This window comes from Calliopsis andreniformis, chromosome 12 (assembly GCF_051401765.1).
Source record: "Calliopsis andreniformis isolate RMS-2024a chromosome 12, iyCalAndr_principal, whole genome shotgun sequence".
Lineage (NCBI taxonomy): Eukaryota > Metazoa > Arthropoda > Insecta > Hymenoptera > Andrenidae > Calliopsis > Calliopsis andreniformis.
Genome location: NC_135073.1, coordinates 17,557,478 through 17,580,029, shown reverse-complemented (window position 1 = coordinate 17,580,029; position 22,552 = coordinate 17,557,478). Strand labels below are relative to the sequence as shown.

The following is a 22,552-nucleotide window of genomic DNA, read 5'->3' as shown; positions in this document are numbered from 1 at the left end:
TTGGAAATTAGAACCAACGTTCAGCGTTTGCAATGCCTTTATTTGGTTACTCCCTTTGCGTACATTATTTCGCGCAGAGAATACATGTTCACGTTTTCTTTTTTGTTTCATTCCCTCGTTTTCCCTCCGCTTATGACGTTTCACGCGCAACACATCATTCGTCGTTTAAGCAACCCTATTTGTCGCGCGTTATCAACCTCTCGCTCCGCTTACATATTATATTTATCTTCTCTCTTTTTCCCTTTCCTTTCGTTTCACAAAGGCATTCGCTCTCTAACAATGTTTCTTTTCGCACCTTCGCATACCTTCGACGTCGCGGTAGGCGTACAATTTCTCACGTTTACATGTTTCTATTCCGTTACTCCGTTTTTTCTCTTCATTTCACATGTACTTTCTTGATTATCCATTAGTTTCCTTCTGAGGGAGTACAGGAAAAGCATTGGGATACTGGATTTCTTTCGAAACATGGGATCAGATGGACAAGGGATGGTGGAAAATGGGAAACGGGGTAATTAATCCTCTAGGAAAGTTAAATTAATAATTAGGGGGAATACAATTAAGATAATCCATATAATAATTACGAGAAAACAACAAGAAAATAGAACGGTACTTCGATGGTTCTTGGTCTTTTAACGTCGTGCGGCACTTGTATCATCTTTCTCTCGCTTTAGTTTTCTTAAAATCATTTTCTATTCACATGTAAGTACTCCGTCCACGAATTTACCCTCCCAATTTTCTCGATGTGTCGCTCTTATCTTCCTTTTTTTTGGCATTTTTTCTTGGTTACATTTTTCCTTTCCCTTTCTCTTTTGCAACGCATCCACAATGAAACACACATGGAACGCCTGCACATCGGACGAGAAACAGAAAAAAGAAAAAAAAACTGCTCGCTACGATCTCTATATGTATATAGAAAACCAGCGCACTAATTTTTTACTTTTATTTTATTATTTTTTTTCTTTCGCTCTCTTTGCTTTCACGAAAGTTCACGAAAAAATTATCAACAAGCTACGAAACAAAAAAAAACGAAATCTCGTTGGACTACAATCTCGATACAACTTTTTTTTTCTTCGCTTTCTTGACGCGCAAATTCGCGCGCGCAAGCGCCCTCCGTCGTTAAACGCTGCGTAACATATACACTTCTTTTTTTTTTCATTTTACTTTGTTCCGTTTCTTTTTTTTTGCTTTTTTTGTTACTTGTCGAAGGGTTAATAATAATTATCTAAATGAACGTTTAATATTTCCATTCATCTCACTTCGGCGCTTGTTTCGCTTCGCTGCGTTTTACTCTTTTGCTTGTTGACGACGACGGGGGATTCTTTCATAATTATTATCATTAATATTAATATTATTATTATTATTAACGGCACCATCTTGGATACATGCATAACAAATTCCACATGCCAAGAGGCCTCCCCCTGTCGTACGTACGCGTGTGTACGTGTTCGTTTATTAACAGATTTGCGTCTTCGCCCCGGGGAAAAAAAAGTATATAGCTAAACGCTTCGATATTTCTTCAGTCATATAGCATTTTTTTTTTTTTTTAAAGCAGCTCGTATCTTTTTTTTAATCCAGTTCATAAGGTCAACGGACGCAAAGTCGTCAGAGGCTGGCATCCGAAGCTGCTACTGTGCCTTCTATCGCAAAAAAACACATTAAACATGTAACATTATAAACATGAACCAACAACTACGCGGTGGCTAAGTACTCAGAGAACCGTGCTACACGCGCTAGTAAGCAACAACTAAATCGCGCGTTTCGAACTTCCTTTTTTCTCCTGTTTTTTGTTAAAAAAAGAACCGATCGTTCCCGATGAGAATTCGTTCTATATTTAATATCCTCCAGGATAATGCTTCGACTTTCATATAGGACATGCTACATATCACGTCAATTGTTATGCACGCGTATAGATATATTAATTGTATATGAATAGGTGTATATATATATATATAGACATAGTTTTAGATTATATAACGACGAACATAACAAAAAAAAATATATTCCGTTCGAATTTGTATACAGGATGACCACGAACTCATGTGACACGAAGTAGTACAAATCAAAACGAACAAAAATATGTAAATATATCTGAAGGCCAAGATTCTTGTCTGCTCCAATATAAAATAGAAAACAAGTTGTAGTTCTCTACAAAAAAGATAAATCCAAAATATAAAGTAGTTTTCCACATGAACTACATGCACCAAATTCTTGAATCACAAGACTGATCATCCTGTATAACGCAAACAATTTAATGTTTAACAAATCAGCGTTAATTTTGCTTGGATCATTCAGCCAATAGCTCTCTTTGGTCTGATCGTACACGATTGTACCTCCGAACAAACGAGAAAGGGTTTGCGTTAACAAAAAGAACAAACGTAACGTTAACTCCGTGAGCTACACGGTAACGGGTCCAAGAGGAAAAAAAAAAAAAATGTTGCAGAGCATATGTACATAGAAAAAAATAAAAAATAAAAGAAACAAAGCACTCGACGTGTAACGCGAATTCTCTTAAAGGCATGTTATTCCTTTACCTTTTCCTATCATTGTGCAGAGGTACACTAGATCGTACCCAGCCCAGTTGACCCAATGTATAGCGATCTTTTTCGACTTTTTCCTCTTCGCGACTAACAGTATCTTCCACTCCGACCGGAGTATAATGAAAATGATCCTGTTCGGAGAGAATTCTGCGTTTGACCGGAGATCGAATGGGCTCGGTTTGAACGCACTTGTCGCATTGACGCACCCTGAATTTCAACGTTAAATTCGACGATACCGGGGGAATAGGCGAATCGTTCTCCCGATACTCCATGTAAGGACTCTCTCCGCCGGGAAGGTACAGCAGATTCCCTGACTCGGATCTGCGATACGCGACCCGCTCTAATGTATTGTTCACGGGAAACGTGGTCCCGTCGGCCCACTGACCGTCGTCCTTTATTGGACGAAAGTGTGTGCGAGCGGATGTCAGCAAATCCTCATCCGGTTCCGGATGACTGTTCACCTTCAGATTCGAACGAGATTCTTTGCGTGTTCCAATGGGCGTTTTACGCGGCGCGACTGGAAAGAAACAACTACCTGTCTGAGGACTGTGGTCCAAGGTAGTCAAATTATTGCCGAGTTCTTTCCAGCACCATGGTCCATCCATGGCCGAGTCAGACCAGTTAACGTTGCCCTCTGAAATAATTTATCGTCAAAATATCTGTTCACCTAGCTGTGAAATGTACGCAAGTCTATAATATTATTGAAATTGAGATATTAACCTGATTTATTTTTGTTACTAGATTCATCCGCGTAATCCTCAATGCTGATTAAATCGATGTCCCATGGAATAAGCGGCGAGTCGTCAACAATAGATTCCTGGTACGGTGTGTCGGTAGCATAACCATTGTCCGAGGTGGATAAAGTAAAGATTGTCTCGGAAGTGTCTGCTGGCCAGAGGGGTCCTGAAGGAATAGAGAGAGTAGGAGCTGCCCAAATAGAAGCCGTGTCCTGTGCATTGCCCGGTCCTGAATCCCAAAGTGCTTCCAAGCTCTCGTCGAACTTTGCTTGTAACTGTGCCAATCTAAGTTGATCTAATTCCAATTCCCGTTCTTTTTCCCTTTCGCGCTCCATTGATTTAGCGAATCCAAAACTTTCCTTGTCTTCTGACCTTCGCGTTTCAATACCCTGAGAGAAAAAAGCCGAAATAAATAAAAACATAATGAAATCTTATCTTGATATGACCTCCGTTCCGATCTAGCTTACATAACACTTACAATGGACATTTTAGTTTTTTTATTGTAGGATTTGTTGCTATTTTTGTTGTTGTTATAGTTGACTCCGTTGATTTTGTTATTGTTGTTGTTGAGGTTGTTATTGTTGCTGGTTGTATTGTTGTTGCCGAAGTTTCTATCTTTCCTCTGAGAAAACTTTTTGAGAGTCGTAGGTTGTAAAGCAGGAAATGCTGCGTAATATCTGAGAGCTCTATCGCGAGGTGTCAGTGACTCTATACTTGTTTTGGTTTCACCGTCAGACTTCTTGGATTCCTCCTCCTTTTCGTTTGAGCCACCGCCTTCCAAGTCTCGTAATTTCATGCATAATTCGTCAACCAGAGTTTCAACCCCACATTTCTGTGTAATTGCAATATAGGTGCACATACTGTTAGTCATAGACTTTTAAGTGATTTTTTTAAATAAGACGAAGACAGTTTACTTACATTATCAGCAGCACTTGTCAGACATTGCACAACAGCACGTCTTTGTTCCCTGTCTCCTTGAGTTGGCAGCTTTGCTTTAGGTCGGGCACGAATACGACGTCCTCCGTTTCTACCTGGGCCTACTGCTTCTTCTGGAGGACTAAGGGCCGAGTCGGGGCAGCGCAATAGGCTGAGTACAAATCGCGAGTACGCAACTGGGTCGATCCCCAATGCGTCCAAGCGTGCCTCTAGCCACTGGCGCAACTCCTCCTCGGCCCTTGTGCCAAACACTTCACCTCCTCCAGGGGACGCCGCTATCCCGACCAAGTGCAATGCCGGGTTCCTCATTTCCTCTTATTAAAGCTCCTCCTAGACCCAGGAACTTTCACGGACTCTGCTACCTCCAGGGTGATCATCTTCTCTCCTTAAAAATTAAACAAGATTTTCATATTGTGTATAATATTTGATTGAGGTGACGATGGACGAAGAAGCGAAGAATTAGTCAAGTTACCTATTTACAATAGAGTTACTGTATTATATTATTGTCCTTTAATGTTTCAATTTTACTGAATCCACCACCTCGACATTTACTAGCTTGATAATTTGTTCTTTTGCTTCTCTTCGTTACTTGTAATTTTTCACGTTTAGTTTCGTTGCCCACAATCAGTGGTAATATGTCTTGTGTTCTCAGTTACGTCGCTTAAAAATTATTTAGTTGCTGTGCACAGGTGGTGGATATCTTGTAGTAATGAGGCTGGCAGGTCTTAGCGAAGGATAACAAGTATAGTTTCCTTCCCATTTTGACACTGAAATTTTATAATTCTCTAATTACTCTTATGGATATTCTTAACATAAGAAGAATATTCACCATAAATGAATAAAGAAATACAAGTTTTATGTTTATTCTGTTCCTTTATTTCTATCATTAAAAGTATTTTATATTACACATCAACAAATTCGATGTTCTTATATAAGGTGTAAACTTAAGCCTATTAAAAAATAATACAATCCTCTACACAAACCATTACTTTTAATTGCAAGTAGCTGCATTCAATCAAAGTCTACTTTATTATTAGTGTCAATATATCATGCCAAATAAAAATAATATTCCAAAGGAAAACACTGTGTATAAAATAAGCCCGAGCCACTCTTCATTATCATTTCATATAGTTCAGTTTAATTAGTCTCTAGCAGTAACAAAAACTATTAAGCACATATCACACATAACAATAAACATGTGGAAGGAAATGAGTCACAGATATTTTTACTGGATACCTAGAAATCAAACAATGACTAATGTCATTCTCAGATAAAATACAGAGGTATATCCCCCATTATTTATTTCACTCTAACAAATGATGTAACAAAATGCAAAACGTTTAGAACGTTCCTACGTATCAAGCGTCATAAAGCCAAATCTGCTTGAAGTAGATACGCCGTTTAGTCGTCAGACAAAAGAAAACAATACGAAACCCTATTAATTTCTACTCGTTTATTCTTCTAGAACATAAAATTAAAATCGAAACAACGCAACGAAAAGCAAGCAACGCATGTTCGTTCGGACTTCAACCGGTCGTGAACTTTTTGCGCGAATCGTAAGACGCAATTAGAAAATCGTACGTTTACGTTACAAGCCTGTTAAGTCACGTTGCACGAACTGTGGATCTAGACACATATATATTCCACGTCGTGACTTAGAAAAAATGACTCCAACAGGCGTTAGAATATCCGATAGAGAAACTGTCCGATGTCATTGTCAGGTGCTGTCAAAAACGCTTATCGCCCAGATTACGCGGGGCTGCGCCCGATCAAATCGTTTCGTCACGTAGCCTACGACAGAGTTTCAGACTTTCGTACGCGTTATCAATCAGGCTCGTCCGTTCGATAGATGTCTCTCGTCGAATTGGTACAGGAAAACAAACTAAATCCGAGTGTAATAACGCTGCCTGATCCGACTGCTGTGCATCCTATATGGATCGCTGGCAGAGGTAACACTGCTTGGTGCAATGCAAATAACCTTGCCGATTGCGCTATGCGTTTCGTCTGAGTCATAGTTCTTCGTTCGCGTCGAAGGAAACGGCAGGTCCTACGACACGTTACGAAACGACAACAAACTCATTCTCATAAGCGATGCAGCTTGTCAGCGCGCCATGAGCACGCCTTGCACCTCTAGCACGACGATAAACAGAATTCTTTCGAATTTTGACATACCTGCATGCCTCGAGAGATGATTTTCACCCCGGCCACTTCTACACACCCCACTCAGAGAAAAACATGGCGGCTACTAAAAGCTTCGTTGCCCCTCCCCCCTTGCCAACACTGGCGATCGGTCAGTTCTTGCATAAGATTCGTTAGTGCGTTCTGAAATTGGTCTGCTTTCATGTTTTAACCGTAAATTGTCTGATTCTGATATTTTTTATAGATATGAATTGCAGGTTATCTTCTATTAAAATGGAAAGAAGAAACAATACTACGTATAAAGTCTGATCGTAACCTGCAGTTATTGTTCATAATCTATGGACAATGTCTATAAGTGTGTAGAAGACTTTAAAGACGATCGTAAAACGGATGATGCTGCTCGTTAATTGTAACCTGGAAATAAATGATTGTAAAGGTGTCTCTTGAGTATTTTAGAGCTCTTAATAATCTGTGTTCTGTAGCTATTAACCCTATTATATGTGAAAAAAGGTAAATTTTTAATATTCAAGGATTCCTATATTAAAGGCTGGTTTCTAATGAACTACGCACTAATATACATACCTGACTTTTTTAGTCACAATCATCCGATTTTTGTTCAAATTTTCATGAAGCGATTAATGTTTACATAGGGAAATTAAAATGACCAAATGTATAAAAAAATCGGTACACTTTAATTGATCTACTTGCATGTTTGCTTTCATAATTTAACAAAATTGAAAGCTGGTTTTCATTCAAGTCGTCCTACAAGTATAAATATTTTTATTTTGTTTAAAATATTAATAATGTAGCAATGCAAACAGTTTGTTATTAAATATTTAATGAATGAAGGTTGCAATAAGGATTGAAAAACCCTTACCTCTTGGTGGCGCGAAACACCCACAATAGAATCCCTATCTACATTTTTTTTTAAATTATTGACAACAAGTTGTAAATAAACGAGAATCGGTCTTCAAACAAAAATTTGTATTCGATTGTAGATGTGTTCTGAAAATACAAATATCATATGAATATGCGAAAATAATAGGAAACAGATCAATATTAAATCTTGCTAGTAATATTGGAGCCAGTTTAATGAACAGGCGATCTTTGATCTCCAATCACTATGTTCAAGGCAGAACATGTGTGATGGCCGTATTTTACCACATATTTGCAGAGAAACACAAGCCTGAAAAAATAGAGAAACTACGGAGAAAAACGTCTTTAATATAGAATGAATTCTTTAATTCATACAAAAAGAATGATGATCGGTCGTAGCAGAACAATACGACGTAAGTACAATTAATTCTAATCGTTATTGTAAGTTAAAATCATAATCTAACATATTCTGTATGTGTGCATTATAGATAATGTACACGTTATATTTATATAACAGGTGTAATTCCGAATAGAACTATTAATATCAATGACAGATTAACATAAATTTTCCATTTTACTTTCACATTCTCTCTTTTTAATTTTAAAATTCATATGCAATTCAGCGGAAGGTTATGTTGTTGGAAAAATGTGTTAAAAATAATACATAATATTGATTTTATAAACTTGTAAGAAATAATGGCTATGAATGAATTGCTAAACCTGATATTGTGAATATTTTTATTTTAAATGGTCTAATAGACACTTTTATTTCAGAACACTGCTGTTTCAAATTGTGGTATAATACCAATCAAGTACATGGAAGCCTGGCACTTATATACACGGGTAAAAGAGATCCAAGAAACAGCAGATTATTAATACATTCTACAATAGCAAAAAACAATAATAATATTAGTATACCCCATTTGCAACTGCGTACATTTTATGCAACACCAACATGGAGAAGTCAGGAATCATCTTCCAAAGTGGAAGATACTATAAAAAATATCAAGGAGCAAAAAGAATTGAAAGAAAAAACAGAAGGAACTGTTGTACAAAGTGCTTCAAAAGCAGTAGTCGAAAAGCCTAGCTTATGGCAAAAAGTTAAGGCCGAAATAATACATTATTATCATGGATTTAGGTTGCTATTTCTTGATATGAAAATTTCAGCAAAATTAGTATGGAGAATTTTAAAGGGAAAAGAACTTACCCGAAGAGAACACAGACTGGTAAATTTTAGATTAAATTTATGATTAAATGTAAATAATTGAATATTAATAATTTTTCAGCTTATAAAAACAACAGGTGATATGTTCAGGCTTATTCCTTTCTCTGTTTTCATCATTGTACCCTTTATGGAATTTTTACTTCCACTTGCCATTAAGCTATTCCCTGGTTTACTACCATCCACCTTCCAGACAGCAACAGAAAAAGAAGATAAATTAAAGCAAGCATTAAAGGTATAATGTGTATTTTTGTAATACATTTAATTTTATCCTTTTTTCTACAAAACCTTTCCATTCCAGATTAAAATTGAAATGGCTAAGTTTCTGCAAAAAACATTAGACGACATGGCTGTACAGTCATCCGGCTATAAATCGGAAAAAGCTAAAGAATTCGCCGAATTCTTTTACAAAGTTCGAACTTCAGGCGCAATAGCGACTAACGAGGAAATCATGCGATTCAGTAAGCTTTTTGAGGACGAAATTACATTAGATTCCCTTTCTCGACCACAATTAGTTGCATTATGCCGAGTATTAGATGTGCAAACTCTTGGAACCACGAACTTTTTACGTTTTCTACTAAGAATGAGGCTTAGAAGTCTTGCTGCAGATGATAAAGTGAGTCTACTTTTCTTCTTTTAATCCAATAGATTTGTTTTATGGCTACCAATTATTCTAATTCATATTTCTTTTTATAGTTAATTGAAAAAGAGGGCATAGATTCTCTGACAAGAAGTGAGTTGCAGCAAGCTTGTAGAGCACGTGGGATGCGTGCATATGGTTTGCCAGAGAGTAAATTGAAAGAGCAATTGTCTCAGTGGTTAGACTTGAGTTTAAATAAGAAGGTTCCACCATCTTTATTATTGCTTTCGCGAGCGCTTATGGTGCCAGAGTCTATACCTATGTCGGACAAACTGAAAGCAACTATTTCGGCTCTTCCTGAAACGGTTGTAGCTCGTACTCAAGGTGCAATAGGCGAAAAGGAGGGTAAAATGGATCATAAGACGAATATTGAAATAATAAAAATGGAAGAACGTAAGATTGAAGAGGAGCGACAAGAAAAGAAAGAAACTGAACCGCAAAATTTGGTCCATACGTTCAACCATGAGACAGACGAAATTACAGCTACAGATGTGAAAGTCTTGGAACAAGCTTTAGATTCTCTTGGAAAGGTTTGTAATGATAGCATAAGATTAGTTGATATTAGATATATTTAAGTCTAGACTGTAGTTGTAATCGCGATTTTTGCGAAAGGGTAGTAATCCAGGATTAATATTTAATAACCTCTACACCTTTCTAAAGGAGAAGAAGAAGATGGTCGTGCAGAAGGAAGAATTAAAGGAACTCAAAGAAGAAATGGCAGATTATCAAGAAGATCTGAAAGAACTTTACGAAATTAAAGCGGCTGCGAAGGGTCAAGAGGATATAGAAAGTATTAAAGTATCTAAAGGAGCCAAACGATTATTTAATAAAGTGAACAAGATGATTCGAAAGATGGATGCAGTATTAGAACAACTTGAATCAGAAAAGCAAGAGAAGCAGAAGGCAGAAAAAGCTGAGATAGATGAATCTTCTAAATCTGCTGAAGAATTAGTTAAAATAGACGAATTAATTACAGCGATAAAACGAATTCAAAATGTACCTGATGAGCATCGGCTACAACGCATAGCAGAAATTCTTGGAAAAATTGATGATGACAGAGACGGAGCCATCAAAATTGAAGACGTTCTAAAGGTAATAGATAATATTAAATAAAAGAATAATTGGAAATTTGTCATAACTCAATACAATGATTTTACAGGTAGTGGAATTAATTGGAAAAGAAGATATCAAGTTAACTAAGAAGCAAGTAAACGAATTAATCGAATTGCTCGACAAGGAAGAAATTTTAGAAGTGGAAGAACAAATTCAAAAGATGCAAAAGAGAGATTCGGAGGAATTAAAATGTGAGAAAGAGAAATATGTCGCACCGCAAACTCCAGTTCCCTCTGCACCGGTAACAACTGAAAAGGGCTACGGGAAAGAGGAATTAGAAGATGACGTAGATGACAAATATTCTTCACGATCATCTGAACAGAAAAGGGAAAAGTCTAAAGCAGTTCTCAAAAGTAATTCCTCTTCTGATCCGGTTAGAAATGCTCCATTAGCCCCTGGCGTACCACCACCGACAAAAAAAGCTGAAGGCTCTAAGCAGCTATGATTACCGCACAAATAACTATAAATTAATGTATGTAACTATTAATATAACCTTTTTATTGAACGGTGATTTAATAAGGTATTGCGTTTTCATCTCTATAAATATTGTTAGAAACTTTTCTTTTATGAATCAGTTTATATAGCAAAAATTTTAAATAGCCCTTTGGGATATGTAAAAAAGATAATTATAGAATAAACAATCGCAATAATTTCATGTATGTATTAACAAACGCTGTTACATACGTGACATTTGCTACTTAAAACGTCTGACTAAAAACGAAAGAGAAAACATATAATAATATAACTTTTGTATTTATAACGAAAGCAAAGTATGAATTTTTCATTAAGACTGTGATGCATTTAATGGCATCAAATTGCAAGATATCTGTGCTGGTCACAAACAAAACCTTGCATGCAAATTCTTCATTAATGCTAAACATGTTTTTAAAATTGTAAGTGACAATACTATTATCATTAATATCGGTGGTTAGCAATGGGATATTTTTATTTCAATAGTACACAATTCCGACATAATGTAATACCGTGAGGAATCATTCCACCTTTCCGAATATTGATTGTTACAGAATTTGTAATATACAGAGTACTACATTTCACTTCTGTTGTGTCGCAAAACTGTAAACATATATTTCTGTGATCAGAGATATAATGTACATTTATAGATAAAGTTATTTTACGAATTGTGAAGTACATAAACAGAGAACAATCCATTATGTGTATGTACTAATTATATATATCCATACATGTATACATAAAAAGTAATTATGTAAAATATGCAATTGAGTAATAAGTATTCATACCTTGCATATGAAACAAAATTTAAAATTCAATGTTTATAGAATGTTAATTGTACAACTGAAAGTATATGGAACACTGACATTATTCAGAATAAGTTTTAGTATAAGAAAGCAAAGTATAATTTGGCTATAGAACATAGAATTCATTCAGTAATGGATAAAGAAAAATAATATCAATTTGAGTATGCCAGAGTAGTAATGTATGTATATATATTTGCACAAAATTACCATACAATTATTATTATGATATGTATGAAAACTCTCATTTGCTTAAAAGGGAATAGGAATAGTAACGATGCTCATTTACTTTTTTACTTTTGTGCATTAAACTGCCGATTTATGTAATAAAGTATTTGTGTAAAAAATATCTCAACCGAAAATTCTTTTTTTCTAGTTTAAGTGCATGATTACTTGTTATCAAAAAATTTTAATCGCATAATCTAATGATTTTTACATTTTTTAATAAACTTTTAGAATTACTAGTAAATGCAATAGTCTCAAGATATTAAACATCTAAAATTTTCCATTTCTCTAATCGTAAATTTCAGTCAACCGACGTTTATTTAAACTATTTTAAGTTATTTAGGAATTATGGAAAATTATATGTAAACGCAATGAATGTAATTCGTATTAAATATGTAATGTTACAATATTTTGCGTATAAAATTACGAGCAGATGTGGTCAATGCACTTATCAGCAAATGACATTGGCACCACGGTCAATGTGTTAAGCGTGATTTTTAACATAGACAGCTCATCTGTGATGAAAGTAACAGTGGATTGGTAGAGTATGCATGCATACATATAAGGCGCTGAAACTTCCGTCAGAAATTATACATTACAAATGTATCATAAGATTCAACTCAGTTAAAATACTTGTACACAAATAAAAAATGAAAGAATCAGTAAAAATGTATGTGTAGTGAAGAATTTTGAGTGGTAATACATGTAAGAAAATAGATCGAAATAAATTCGCCCTACCGGTCACCTCGGTATTTGTATCATAATCTTAGATTCTGTGTATTTTTGACCGTGATGACTGCATTAAGTGGTTTCATGGAATTTTTTCAGAAAGGAAAGGTAAATATTAGTTTTCATTTCTGTTATATTCATTCACATTACAAGAGAACCTCTAACCTACTGTCATAAAATAATATTGATTAAAACTGAGTTTCGTTTTCAGTTTTTATAATGTTTTTTTCATATAGGTGTCTTCTAGAACTTAAATACTTTTTCCATAATTCAATGTTACAGACTTTTAGACCAAAGAAAAGATTTGCGCATGGAACACTACGATATTCCTTGCACAAGCAAGCACAAGCTTCCCTTAACTCTGGAATTAATTTAAGATCTGTTGTGAAGTTACCACCTGGGGAAGATCTTAATGATTGGATTGCTGTTCATGGTATTTCAAATCTCTGTTAAGATATTTTGATTTTTAGAAGCCTAGGAATATTTTCATAAATGATAATGTAATTTCAGTTGTGGACTTTTTTAATAGAATCAATCTGATATATGGCACTGTTTCTGAATATTGTGATTCTGCATCTTGTCCAACAATGAGTGGTGGAGCCCGTTTTGAATATTTATGGGCAGATGGTGAGAAATATAAAAAACCTACTGCTTTACCTGCACCACAGTATGTTGCTCTTCTCATGGATTGGATTGAAGCACAAATTAATAATGAAACCATATTTCCTGTATCAACAGGTATAAAATTTGATAAAGATAGATATTAGTTTAGATGTATATTGAATTAATTATGGAAACATTTTGTTACAGATGTACCATTTCCAAAAACATTTATACCACTATGTAGAAAAATTTTAACACGCCTATTTAGAGTTTTTGTCCATGTTTACATACATCATTTTGATCGTATTGTAGCAATAGGAGCTGTAAGTTTTTCATTCATGCCTATTTGATGAAGAATTACTATTCTGTTATGGCAGGAATGTGGTTTAAAGGGATGTTTTTGTGTTTTAGGAAGCACATGTAAACACATGCTATAAACATTTTTATTATTTTGTAACGGAATTCGAATTAATAAATGCAAAAGAATTGGAGCCACTGGCTGAAATGACTGCCAAAGTTTGTAAGGATACTGCTTCACCAACACAAACTACAGCACCAACAAACAATGCTAGATAGTCTAAAAAAAATGATCAAATACAAATGGTAACCAAATTAGAGAAAAAGAAGTAAATCATATTAATGTAAGTACAAAATTGAACAGATTTTTTCTTTAGTACTTTTAAAGAAGTATTAAGAAATTCATTATTAGGATACAACAAAACAGTATTTCTACACCCTTGATACTTATTTTCATTAATATTTAAAAAATGTTACGAAAATCATTAAAAGCATTACTATATTTTTAGCTATAGTAATAAATTATTAATAATTGTATATCTATATAGCTTGAGATTAATTTTCATAAGTATTCTTGCTTCAAATTAATTTGAATTGAAACAAGTTTGTGTATTAAACGTAGCAAGAATATTAAATTATTTATGCAATTATATCCTAGAAGTATGCAATTGTATATATGATTTTGCGCCTTTTGTATGTTGTATTAATTATGAGAACTGTGTATGAGATTAAATAATGCTTTAACAGAAACAGAAATAGAACAGCATATGTTGTATGATAGAGTACAAACTTTTAAAGGGGGGGAAAAAAAAATAAATCTGTTTCCGTTATGAAACATTGTTCATTATTTATAATCAAGTAATGAAAAATAAACAGATGTTACTAAGGAACATTTCAAACTTTTTCAATTAATTTCATCTTTTGAATTCATGAACTAAGGGATGCATTTTATGGGAACAGATGTATTACTTTATTCGTACCAGGTAATACATGTTCGTGAATCATCTAGTTGTTAAACAAGTATTAAAATAAGACTACAAAAAACACTGAAAAGTAAATAAAAGTTCGCCTTACGATGTTCCAATTTAAATAATAAATATGAATAATCGTAACAGTGATTAATATTTATAAAAAATAACTTGTATATTGTAGTCTTACTTCAATCTTATTCGTTTTACTAAAAATGACGTTTCTGGCGACTCATCGTAAATTCCTTCGGAGGATGTGTTTATACTCGTAAGCTGTACATGCCAGCACGAATTAGGTTGTAATCAGGCAGATTTTCAACTGGTCCAACTGCTGCAATTACTGGACACTGATCGTAGATATACTTCATACCAACATCATGGATATTTTGTGCGGTGACACTCTGCAAAAAGTGTCATTAATAACGAAGTGTACGCTATATGTTTCTCATTTATTCATTACTTACGTCTATCCTGGCTTCGAGTTCGTGAAGTGGTATACGTCGGTTATAACACAGTATTTGTCGGCCAATGTCTTCACAGATCGCAGTTGTTCCATCCAACTGAAGTAGCATATTTGTCTTCAGGATGTTCTTTGCACGTTCCACTTCTTTCTCTCTAACAGTTACGCACAATCTTATCCATTCACGTTGTATGTTGAATACAAAGTCTTCACAAGCCATAGGATCGCACACGAAGTACACACCCCAAAGACCTGTATCCTATAAAAATATACAGCTTAGCCATAATCTTCTTCAAAATAAAAAACACTTATAATAAATAGTACCTTGTAACAGGTATTAAAGCTTTGGTAACTGTGGCATAGTTTGGCGATCGAAGCTGCTTGAGCTAAGTGGCTTGCGCTGCTCGCGCCTCCTCCTTGACTGCGGTCCCAAGCTCCCATAAGAGTGTTCGCAACCATTAGAGGAATGTTGTCTGCCTCGGCCCATCCAGCACCTTCAAAAAATGTTCAGTTAGTTTCGTACTTTGATAGAAAACTATTTACATTAACTTTATACCTTCAACAGCAATGGCAATGTGTGCAAGAGGAATGGTGTCGTCGCGAACTCTTATTTCAGAACCTGTGTAACGACACGGTACATCTAGCATCGGAATTTCATCGTAGTCTGGTCCTTTCATTTGACCAAAATGTTTGTTGGCTAACTCAACTAGTGTATTATGATCTACACCACCAGCACCAGCCAAAACGAATCTGTAAAAAGTAATATTTGAGAATACTGGAATGACAATTTAGAAATGTTTAGAGTTTATAAATATGTACCTTGGTGGACCGTAGTGATTTTTTACATAGTTAACAAGATCTTGTCGTGTAATACTTTTAATGTTCTTAGTGGGACCAAGGATTGTCCTTCCTAGTGGTGTACCTTGATATGCACTAGCATGCAAATGATCAAAGACTACTTCTTGGAGATTTGTTTCAACTTCCTGCATCTCCCTTAAGATTACACCTCTTTCTCTTTCAATTTCACTCTCACCAAGCTTTGAGTTCTGTATGATGTCACTCAAAATTTCTACAGCTTTTGGTACATCTTGTGACAAACATTTAGCATAAAATACTGTTTGTTCCCTGCTTGTATAAGCATTCAAATGAGCACCCATGTTTTCAATTTCTAACTCTAAATCAGTTTGTGAACGTTTGGTGGTTCCCTGTGTCATAATTTTTAGTTAGAATAAAACTTTCTGATAATACCTTAAAAACACATGTAAAATGTATTAATTACCTTGAAGGCCATGTGCTCCATAAAATGTGCCACACCATTATTTTCCTCATTCTCAAATCGACTGCCAGAATCAATCCATAATCCTACTGTGGCTGTTGGTGCTCCACTATCTTCGCTTGCAACTCTCATCCCACAATCCAGAGTTGTAATTCTTGTTGCAGGTTGATTGATAAGCATTTCTTTTATGGATGGTGCTGTAGACTGCCATTGCTTTTGTGTCTAAAGAAAAGCAACTTATCTGGGTAAGTATAACGAAAAACTATGGTACATCTAATATAAAAGCTATCCTGCCTGTCACTCCTTAAGTTCACAGATACAATACTAATCGAGATGGTCTGAACGTATTGAGGTTATGATAGAGTGACATAAGTACTGGAACAAGTATTGTGGAATTCAATTTACTGAATACTGTTTGTTGTCAATTAAATAATAATTCACCAGTTCTCTTTTGTTTCTCAGAGTTTCAAAAAGTCTGTTCTCATTACGTAAGGATTAAATGGTGTCGATAGTTGTTCGACTCGATGTAAGGCTCTTGATTTGAGTGTAAGTCCACGAAAATCATCATGATATGTTTCAGTGATCCTATTGTAATTGTAATTCGTAGTTTAATTACCTTTACGAGGCTGGTCTTATTAGTATACGTCCGCAACGCGGAACTAACTTTCAGCAGACGAGTCGCCATTTTTCTGATATCCTCGCAACTGGGTACGAGCTTATGATAGTGATTCTATTCGAAACGGTGTTCGGAGTTCTCTCCTTTCGGCATAGGTGCCATTCATAGAATCGTGCATGAGAACCACTGGCGAAAAAGAGATCCCCTCCTAAAACGATCGATGATATGATGATGTCGACCTCTCGATACTCGAATCTGTCGACGAGATCTAAAAATCATACAATGTTTTTATTTATATCATTTTTTACTACCTTATTATACATTTATAATTGTCTGTGTAACTTACAGTCTATTTATTTAGTCATTCATTCGCTACCAGTGGATATGGTTTTAAAGAAACTCTGCAATTCATTTTGCAACGATAATAAATAACGAAATTTGTTTATTTGTTGCGACGTTATACAAATTTGATTAAAAATGATCATTGAAGCCATAGACCTACAAAATGGAGCTAGTTTAAATTGGTTTCAGATTCAGAATTTTAGTTTCAGACATGGTAAGATACTCTCAGCGACATCTAGTATTAGAGTTCTGTTAGAAGCCTTTGGCGCCATCTAATTATATTCCAATGGACTAATACCCTTAATTTTGGAGTTACCATAGGGAATTTCATTATCTACAAGGACCATTTTATATCTAACTGTTGGTGCCTACTGTAATATTCGAATACCGGCAGACTGTCAATGATCACGCTTTTGTAAACAGTTGCTAATCGCACTGAACAAGTATTTCTAATCGAACATTGTTAAATTTCTCAATAATGGACACGTTAAACGATACTACGGAAGAAATGGAGCGATCCATTCAAATGTTCAATCAAGAAAACGCTCAACGAAAATCATTTTTGAGGTTAACCGCGAAAAGTACGACTCCCAAGAGAATAGTTTTCCAAAATGTTAATCACATACGAAAAGACTTGGATGATTCGTGTCAATTAAACGATATTAGTAGTCCAAAACTGCTGAGCAAATCGCATCTCAATTCGAGGACTTTTAGGAATTGCGATATTCTGGACGTCGACAATTCGTTAACGCTCACACCTCACGAAGTACGCGATGTAATGGCTGCTTCTGAGAAAAATGACCTTACTTTGAGAGAAATGATGGAAGATAGTGGCGCAACTGGCATGATTCTGAAAGTAAAAGAGCCTTGGAAAGATGTCACGTCTAGATTGTATTATGATTTCTTACACAGTATACAAATGAACTATTCGGAAGCACAAGTGTTTGACACGGTTGCAGACTTTATACAGAATTGTACAGATACATTGGATATAATGAGAGGTACAAAGGCAACAGTTTATGTTAGAAGAATATTGATATATTTATAATTACTTTATTACTTTATTCTATAGGTATGCAGTCCAAAGTAGAAATGAATGCAGTATCTGAAGAAGAAATTGCTTTAGAGAATGAGAGAAACACATGGAGGCTGGTTTATTGTCTATATCAGAACCGAATAAATAGTCTTAATTTTCCTACTCCAATGGAGGATGAGTCAGATGAAAATGGTACTTACATATCTGAGAAAATTGTAATAGATAACTTATTCAAGACTGAAAGCTATATCAGGGAATATCAACTAATAATTGACTGGTTGGAAAAGAATGCATTGGATCAAGCAGATAAATATCCAACCACAGAATATTTCACAGACAAAACCCTTGCATGGGAAAATACAGTCAGACAGTTGCTTATGTATAAAGAAAAAGATCAGATCCCATTTCGATCGTCAAGGCCATTGGTATCATCTCTTGATCCAGATGCACCAATAAGAGAAGGTAAACCTCTACATGATCTGGACAGGGAAGATGACGCAAGACTTGAGAAAAGAATGTTTATAGAGGTATAAGGTTCTTGAATAAAAAATTAAGTAAATAAAAAAATGAATAGAAGGCAAATAATAAAGGTTTTCTAGAGTGATATGATGCTGCAAATATGTTTTATGTAATAGGTGCGTTGCGGCCGCCTCCAAAAAGCACAAGCATTAGCTGAACACTGTGGCCAGCCTTGGAGAGCTGCTTGTTTGTTAGGATGGATCCCTCATCATGATCCCAACTACAAGAATCCACTGTCAGATATCAAATTACCTATAGAAGGTAATCCCAATAGGAGTCTGTGGAAGTTGTGTGCATGGGAAGTGTCTCAGGATAAACGCGTAGGTAATAATATTATTTTAATTCTCAGAAATAATTGCAAAATAATGAAAAGCTTCTAATAATAATTACGCATTATTTAATATAGGTCTATTTTATCGTGCCATTTACGCTAGTCTTTGCGGGAATGTCCAACAAATGCTACAAGTGGCGTCTTCCTGGCAGGATGCATTGTGGGCTTACATGAAAACACTATTAGACATCAAAGTCGAAAGAGAAGTGAGAGACATAGTGATAAAAAGTTTCACAAACATGCCCGAAGAATACTGGAAAAACGAGATTTCGCTGGAGGATGTGTTTAAGGAACTTCACGCGTCGAAAAATCCAATTATTCGCTCTCAAGCATCTATGCCTGATCACCTAATTCAGAAATATCTGATACTGGACCAAATACCCAAATTGATGGAGGAAATCGAAACTATGATAGATACCAGCGATTGTTGTCCACACTTCCTACGGTTTTTAGCTCATCTAATATTCTTCATTCGACAAATCGGGAAAAATGTAAACGACAAAGTTGGAGATAAGGTTCTATTGGCGTATGTTCGTGTTTTAATCGAAATGGATGACCCGATCCTAATCGCTTTCTATACGGCTATGTTACCTCAGGAGGCTCAAGTGACTAACTACGCGAGTTACTTGGAATTTATAAAAGATTACGAGCAGCGCAAGAAATGCTTGGCTGCGGCGGAAGACGCGAACCTAAACGTAGAAGCAATTACAAAACTAGTGGTTGAAAGAATACGGTCCAAAAACGTGGATGTCGATCCCTCGGATTTGAAGGGTACTATGACTGAAGCAGATATGGAAAAGATCAATGCATTGGACTGGTTAATATTTTACCAAAGTCAACGAGAAGAAGCTTTATGGCAGACCAATGCTCTCATAAGGTACTTCCTAACGAATGAAAAAATTGACGCTGCGCGAAAAGCTTTTAATAAGATCCCAACAGACACAATCGAGTCTGTTATGGCTGAGTATCCAACAATGGAAGGGACTTTAGCAAATCTAACGTTAACCAATAATTTGTCAAAGAAAGCCTCCTCAGGCATTCGAGAATACCTTTGCTATAAAACTTACCTCGATGCTCAGGAGGGTTTCGCTGAATGGTTCTCTCACTATCATCATGGAAAACCAACTCCTCTGGAAGAATTACCAGCGTATGCCACTTTCACTGAAAAAGTTGCATACGAACACAAGCAGACACAGTATAATGTGGAAATGGAGAGATGGAAAGCTACAATGCAACATCACACAAAGGTTTGTAAATTAAAAGAAGAAAGAAAATTGTGGAATTATGAATGCGAAAATGTTCTAAATAATAATTTCTTTTCAGGCTGTTAAACAATTGTTGTTCAATGTTCTATTGTTTCCGGATGGTGGTTGGCTTGTCGATCCGAGCTATAACAATGACGAACCATGCACACCGGAGGAAATATCGCGAGAACGTCAAATGGAGAAGCTAAGGGAACTTTGTATACCAAAAATTACACTGCTTTTACATTCGGTGATGTCAGAAATGAATGAACATGCTGAGTGCATTCAATTAGCAGATGTTCTTGCCTCTGAGCAGTATCAGCTTTATAAAGTATGTATTTACAACAGTTTTAATTTTTAATAAGATGATTAACACTTGATTCTTTTAGGTGTTTCCTAAGAGCAGATTACGGGAGGTGTTCAAAAAGATTTGCGAGTCTTCCCTCGTTTTGATGGATCAAAAGAAAGATCCCTGGGGTTACCCAAAATGAATGCTATAGCAAAATTAGGCACTAAATGAAAATAAGAGGATTGTATATTTAATTGTACATGTTACATGGTATATTGTTCATGAGTGACATAGTAGACGTTTGTACAAAGGGCGGACGAATGTTTTTTATAAAACCAGTTTATTGTCAACCACAAGAAGTGAATATAAAATTTGATACAATGTTCAATAATTCATAATCATAATATATTATATACCTCATGATTACTTAGATGCTCCTTTTACCCAATCATTAATAAATGTAGCGCTGTTCAGAAGCTGTAGATTTAACGCGTGAAACATTGCGGAGAAAAACTTAAGGGACAATGAACGAGTAATACGATATCCTGAGATATTTCTTTTTCATTGTAGAATAATTGTATCGTGACTCCATGAGATTTCTAGCGGCCACTCTCTAATCTTTCGTGTCATTGTTATATTACTCATCGGACGTGGATCTGCATACAATGGATATAATACGTACAAACATATTTTTGATTTCTGCTGAAATTTATAGAGCAACCTTTCATTAAATAGTCTACGCATCGAAAGAAACACGATGAAGAAGAACGAATGCGCTCGTGATGCGTATGCGTTTGTGTATGTATTGTGGCATAATCGGAATTCCTCTAAATCTATTTCTTGAGGGGGTTGTAATGATGCTTCTTGCCGGCGAGAGCAGTCTTTTTATATTTTTTCTTTTCCATTATACAGTATGTTAAAAAAGAAGTGGTTCAAAACTTTGCAGGCTTGAAGTACTCGCTTAGAAAATATTTAGTCAACGTAGATCTGAAGATCAATCCCTCCAAGTCACTTTGAAAGTATTGATTCATGGATCTTCATTGGCGAACCACAATTTATTCAATTCACCGAGCGCTACAAGTCTAAACTTTTGAATCAACTCTCTCTAACACCCTGCACATTATTATTATATTTCTGTTTGACTTCGTTTAAGTCGGGAACACGCGCAAGTGTTCCCCTCTGTGCGGCTTGATGCGTATGCTTTCTTCGTTTCACTTTTGTTCTCGATACGGATAGACTAACTCTACAAATTAATTCGCTTGTTCACCGTACAGTGTGTGCATAGACTATATATCGAGAAAATTAACGCTTCGCAGGAATGCTTTCATATATCACTGAACGATCGACAGAAGTACACGTTTCCCTTAACGTTTGCTTCAACTACTTTTGCGCTACAGGGCTCTTAGCTTGAATCGAGTCTTATGAAAAATTATTTTACTCATCTAAATTTCTGGAAAATTATTTGCGAAATATCTTTTATTGTTGAAAAGTCTGTCTGACACTTAAACAAAATCCGAGAGCCCTGGATATACAGACTCGATAATAGTCGATAATACAATATCCATCACAGATCTTTCGACTTATTTCACAAAGCTGATAATTAATCGCTTGGATGTATTAATTTAATCTACTTATAGCACCACCAATAGGAAAAGAAACACAATTGTATTCGGAGAAGGGTATGTCTGACTAAAAGATGCCGTTTCTACTTACAGCTTTATGAAATAAGTTCCCTGAACACTAGCAATCATTCGACGTGTACCTTCTCGAAACGCACAATCTCTTAGCGTAGGAATCAATCTAAGTAAGATTATTTAAAAAAAAGAATGAAAAAAATAAAAGGAAAGGGTCAAGGAAGAGGCGATACACAGGGTGCAACATTGTACAGACGGTACAAGTAGCTCAAAAAGGGTCATGCTGCACCGACATTGTAATTTAAACTCGTATACATCTTTGTATGCAGTTAGTTAAATTTATCCTCATGTCGAGCAACTCGTTTTCGCGTTGATGGTGAATTTCTGACACGCGCGAAGCTAATTGAGCAAAATAAGAGAGCTTAAACCCCATATCCTACCTATTTCAGATTTACTCCACTACCTTGAAATCAATTTTTCGACTATTCTAATATAGGTTCCTTGGTTTC

General features: G+C 35.5%; 5 protein-coding genes across 6 annotated transcripts; 3 read left to right on the top strand and 2 right to left on the bottom strand.

Annotated features, from left to right (window-relative positions):
• Positions 1–19: 19 nt before the first annotated feature.
• On the bottom strand, positions 20–6,461 carry LOC143186163 (uncharacterized). Of its 2 annotated transcripts, XM_076389641.1 has the most exons (7): positions 6,383–6,461; positions 4,683–4,977; positions 4,193–4,595; positions 3,753–4,106; positions 3,258–3,663; positions 2,532–3,171; positions 20–1,637 (listed from the first exon to the last, which is right to left on the bottom strand). In XM_076389641.1, the coding sequence occupies exons 3-7, from the start codon at positions 4,517–4,519 to the stop codon at positions 1,577–1,579; spliced, it is 1,788 nt and encodes a 595-aa protein (XP_076245756.1). In that variant the 5' UTR covers positions 4,520–4,595; positions 4,683–4,977; positions 6,383–6,461; the 3' UTR covers positions 20–1,576. The 2 variants fall into 2 exon arrangements, with proteins under 2 accessions (XP_076245756.1, XP_076245758.1); XM_076389643.1 differs by lacking the exon at positions 4,683–4,977 and having other exon boundaries at positions 6,383–6,440.
• Positions 6,462–7,476: 1,015 nt separating this feature from the next.
• Positions 7,477–12,115, top strand: Letm1 (Leucine zipper and EF-hand containing transmembrane protein 1). The gene is made up of 7 exons (XM_076388400.1): positions 7,477–7,638; positions 8,000–8,451; positions 8,512–8,682; positions 8,749–9,063; positions 9,144–9,617; positions 9,748–10,179; positions 10,247–12,115. Exons 1-7 carry the CDS (start codon positions 7,581–7,583, stop codon positions 10,643–10,645), a joined length of 2,301 nt encoding a protein of 766 aa, XP_076244515.1. The 5' UTR covers positions 7,477–7,580; the 3' UTR covers positions 10,646–12,115.
• A 149-nt stretch (positions 12,116–12,264) lies between these two features.
• On the top strand, positions 12,265–14,221 carry Mob3 (MOB kinase activator 3). Its single transcript, XM_076388402.1, has 5 exons — positions 12,265–12,536; positions 12,711–12,861; positions 12,939–13,166; positions 13,239–13,354; positions 13,443–14,221. Exons 1-5 carry the CDS (start codon positions 12,492–12,494, stop codon positions 13,605–13,607), a joined length of 705 nt encoding a protein of 234 aa, XP_076244517.1. The 5' UTR covers positions 12,265–12,491; the 3' UTR covers positions 13,608–14,221.
• A 49-nt stretch (positions 14,222–14,270) lies between these two features.
• Uqcr-c1 (Ubiquinol-cytochrome c reductase core protein 1) lies at positions 14,271–16,802 on the bottom strand. The gene is made up of 7 exons (XM_076388401.1): positions 16,649–16,802; positions 16,036–16,254; positions 15,576–15,961; positions 15,313–15,506; positions 15,081–15,250; positions 14,761–15,015; positions 14,271–14,697 (listed from the first exon to the last, which is right to left on the bottom strand). The coding sequence occupies exons 1-7, from the start codon at positions 16,715–16,717 to the stop codon at positions 14,557–14,559; spliced, it is 1,434 nt and encodes a 477-aa protein (XP_076244516.1). The 5' UTR covers positions 16,718–16,802; the 3' UTR covers positions 14,271–14,556.
• A 666-nt stretch (positions 16,803–17,468) lies between these two features.
• On the top strand, positions 17,469–20,641 carry Nup107 (nuclear pore complex protein Nup107). The gene is made up of 6 exons (XM_076388545.1): positions 17,469–17,991; positions 18,063–18,553; positions 18,662–18,869; positions 18,952–20,123; positions 20,200–20,451; positions 20,510–20,641. The coding sequence occupies exons 1-6, from the start codon at positions 17,469–17,471 to the stop codon at positions 20,609–20,611; spliced, it is 2,748 nt and encodes a 915-aa protein (XP_076244660.1). The 3' UTR covers positions 20,612–20,641.
• Positions 20,642–22,552: the final 1,911 nt, after the last annotated feature.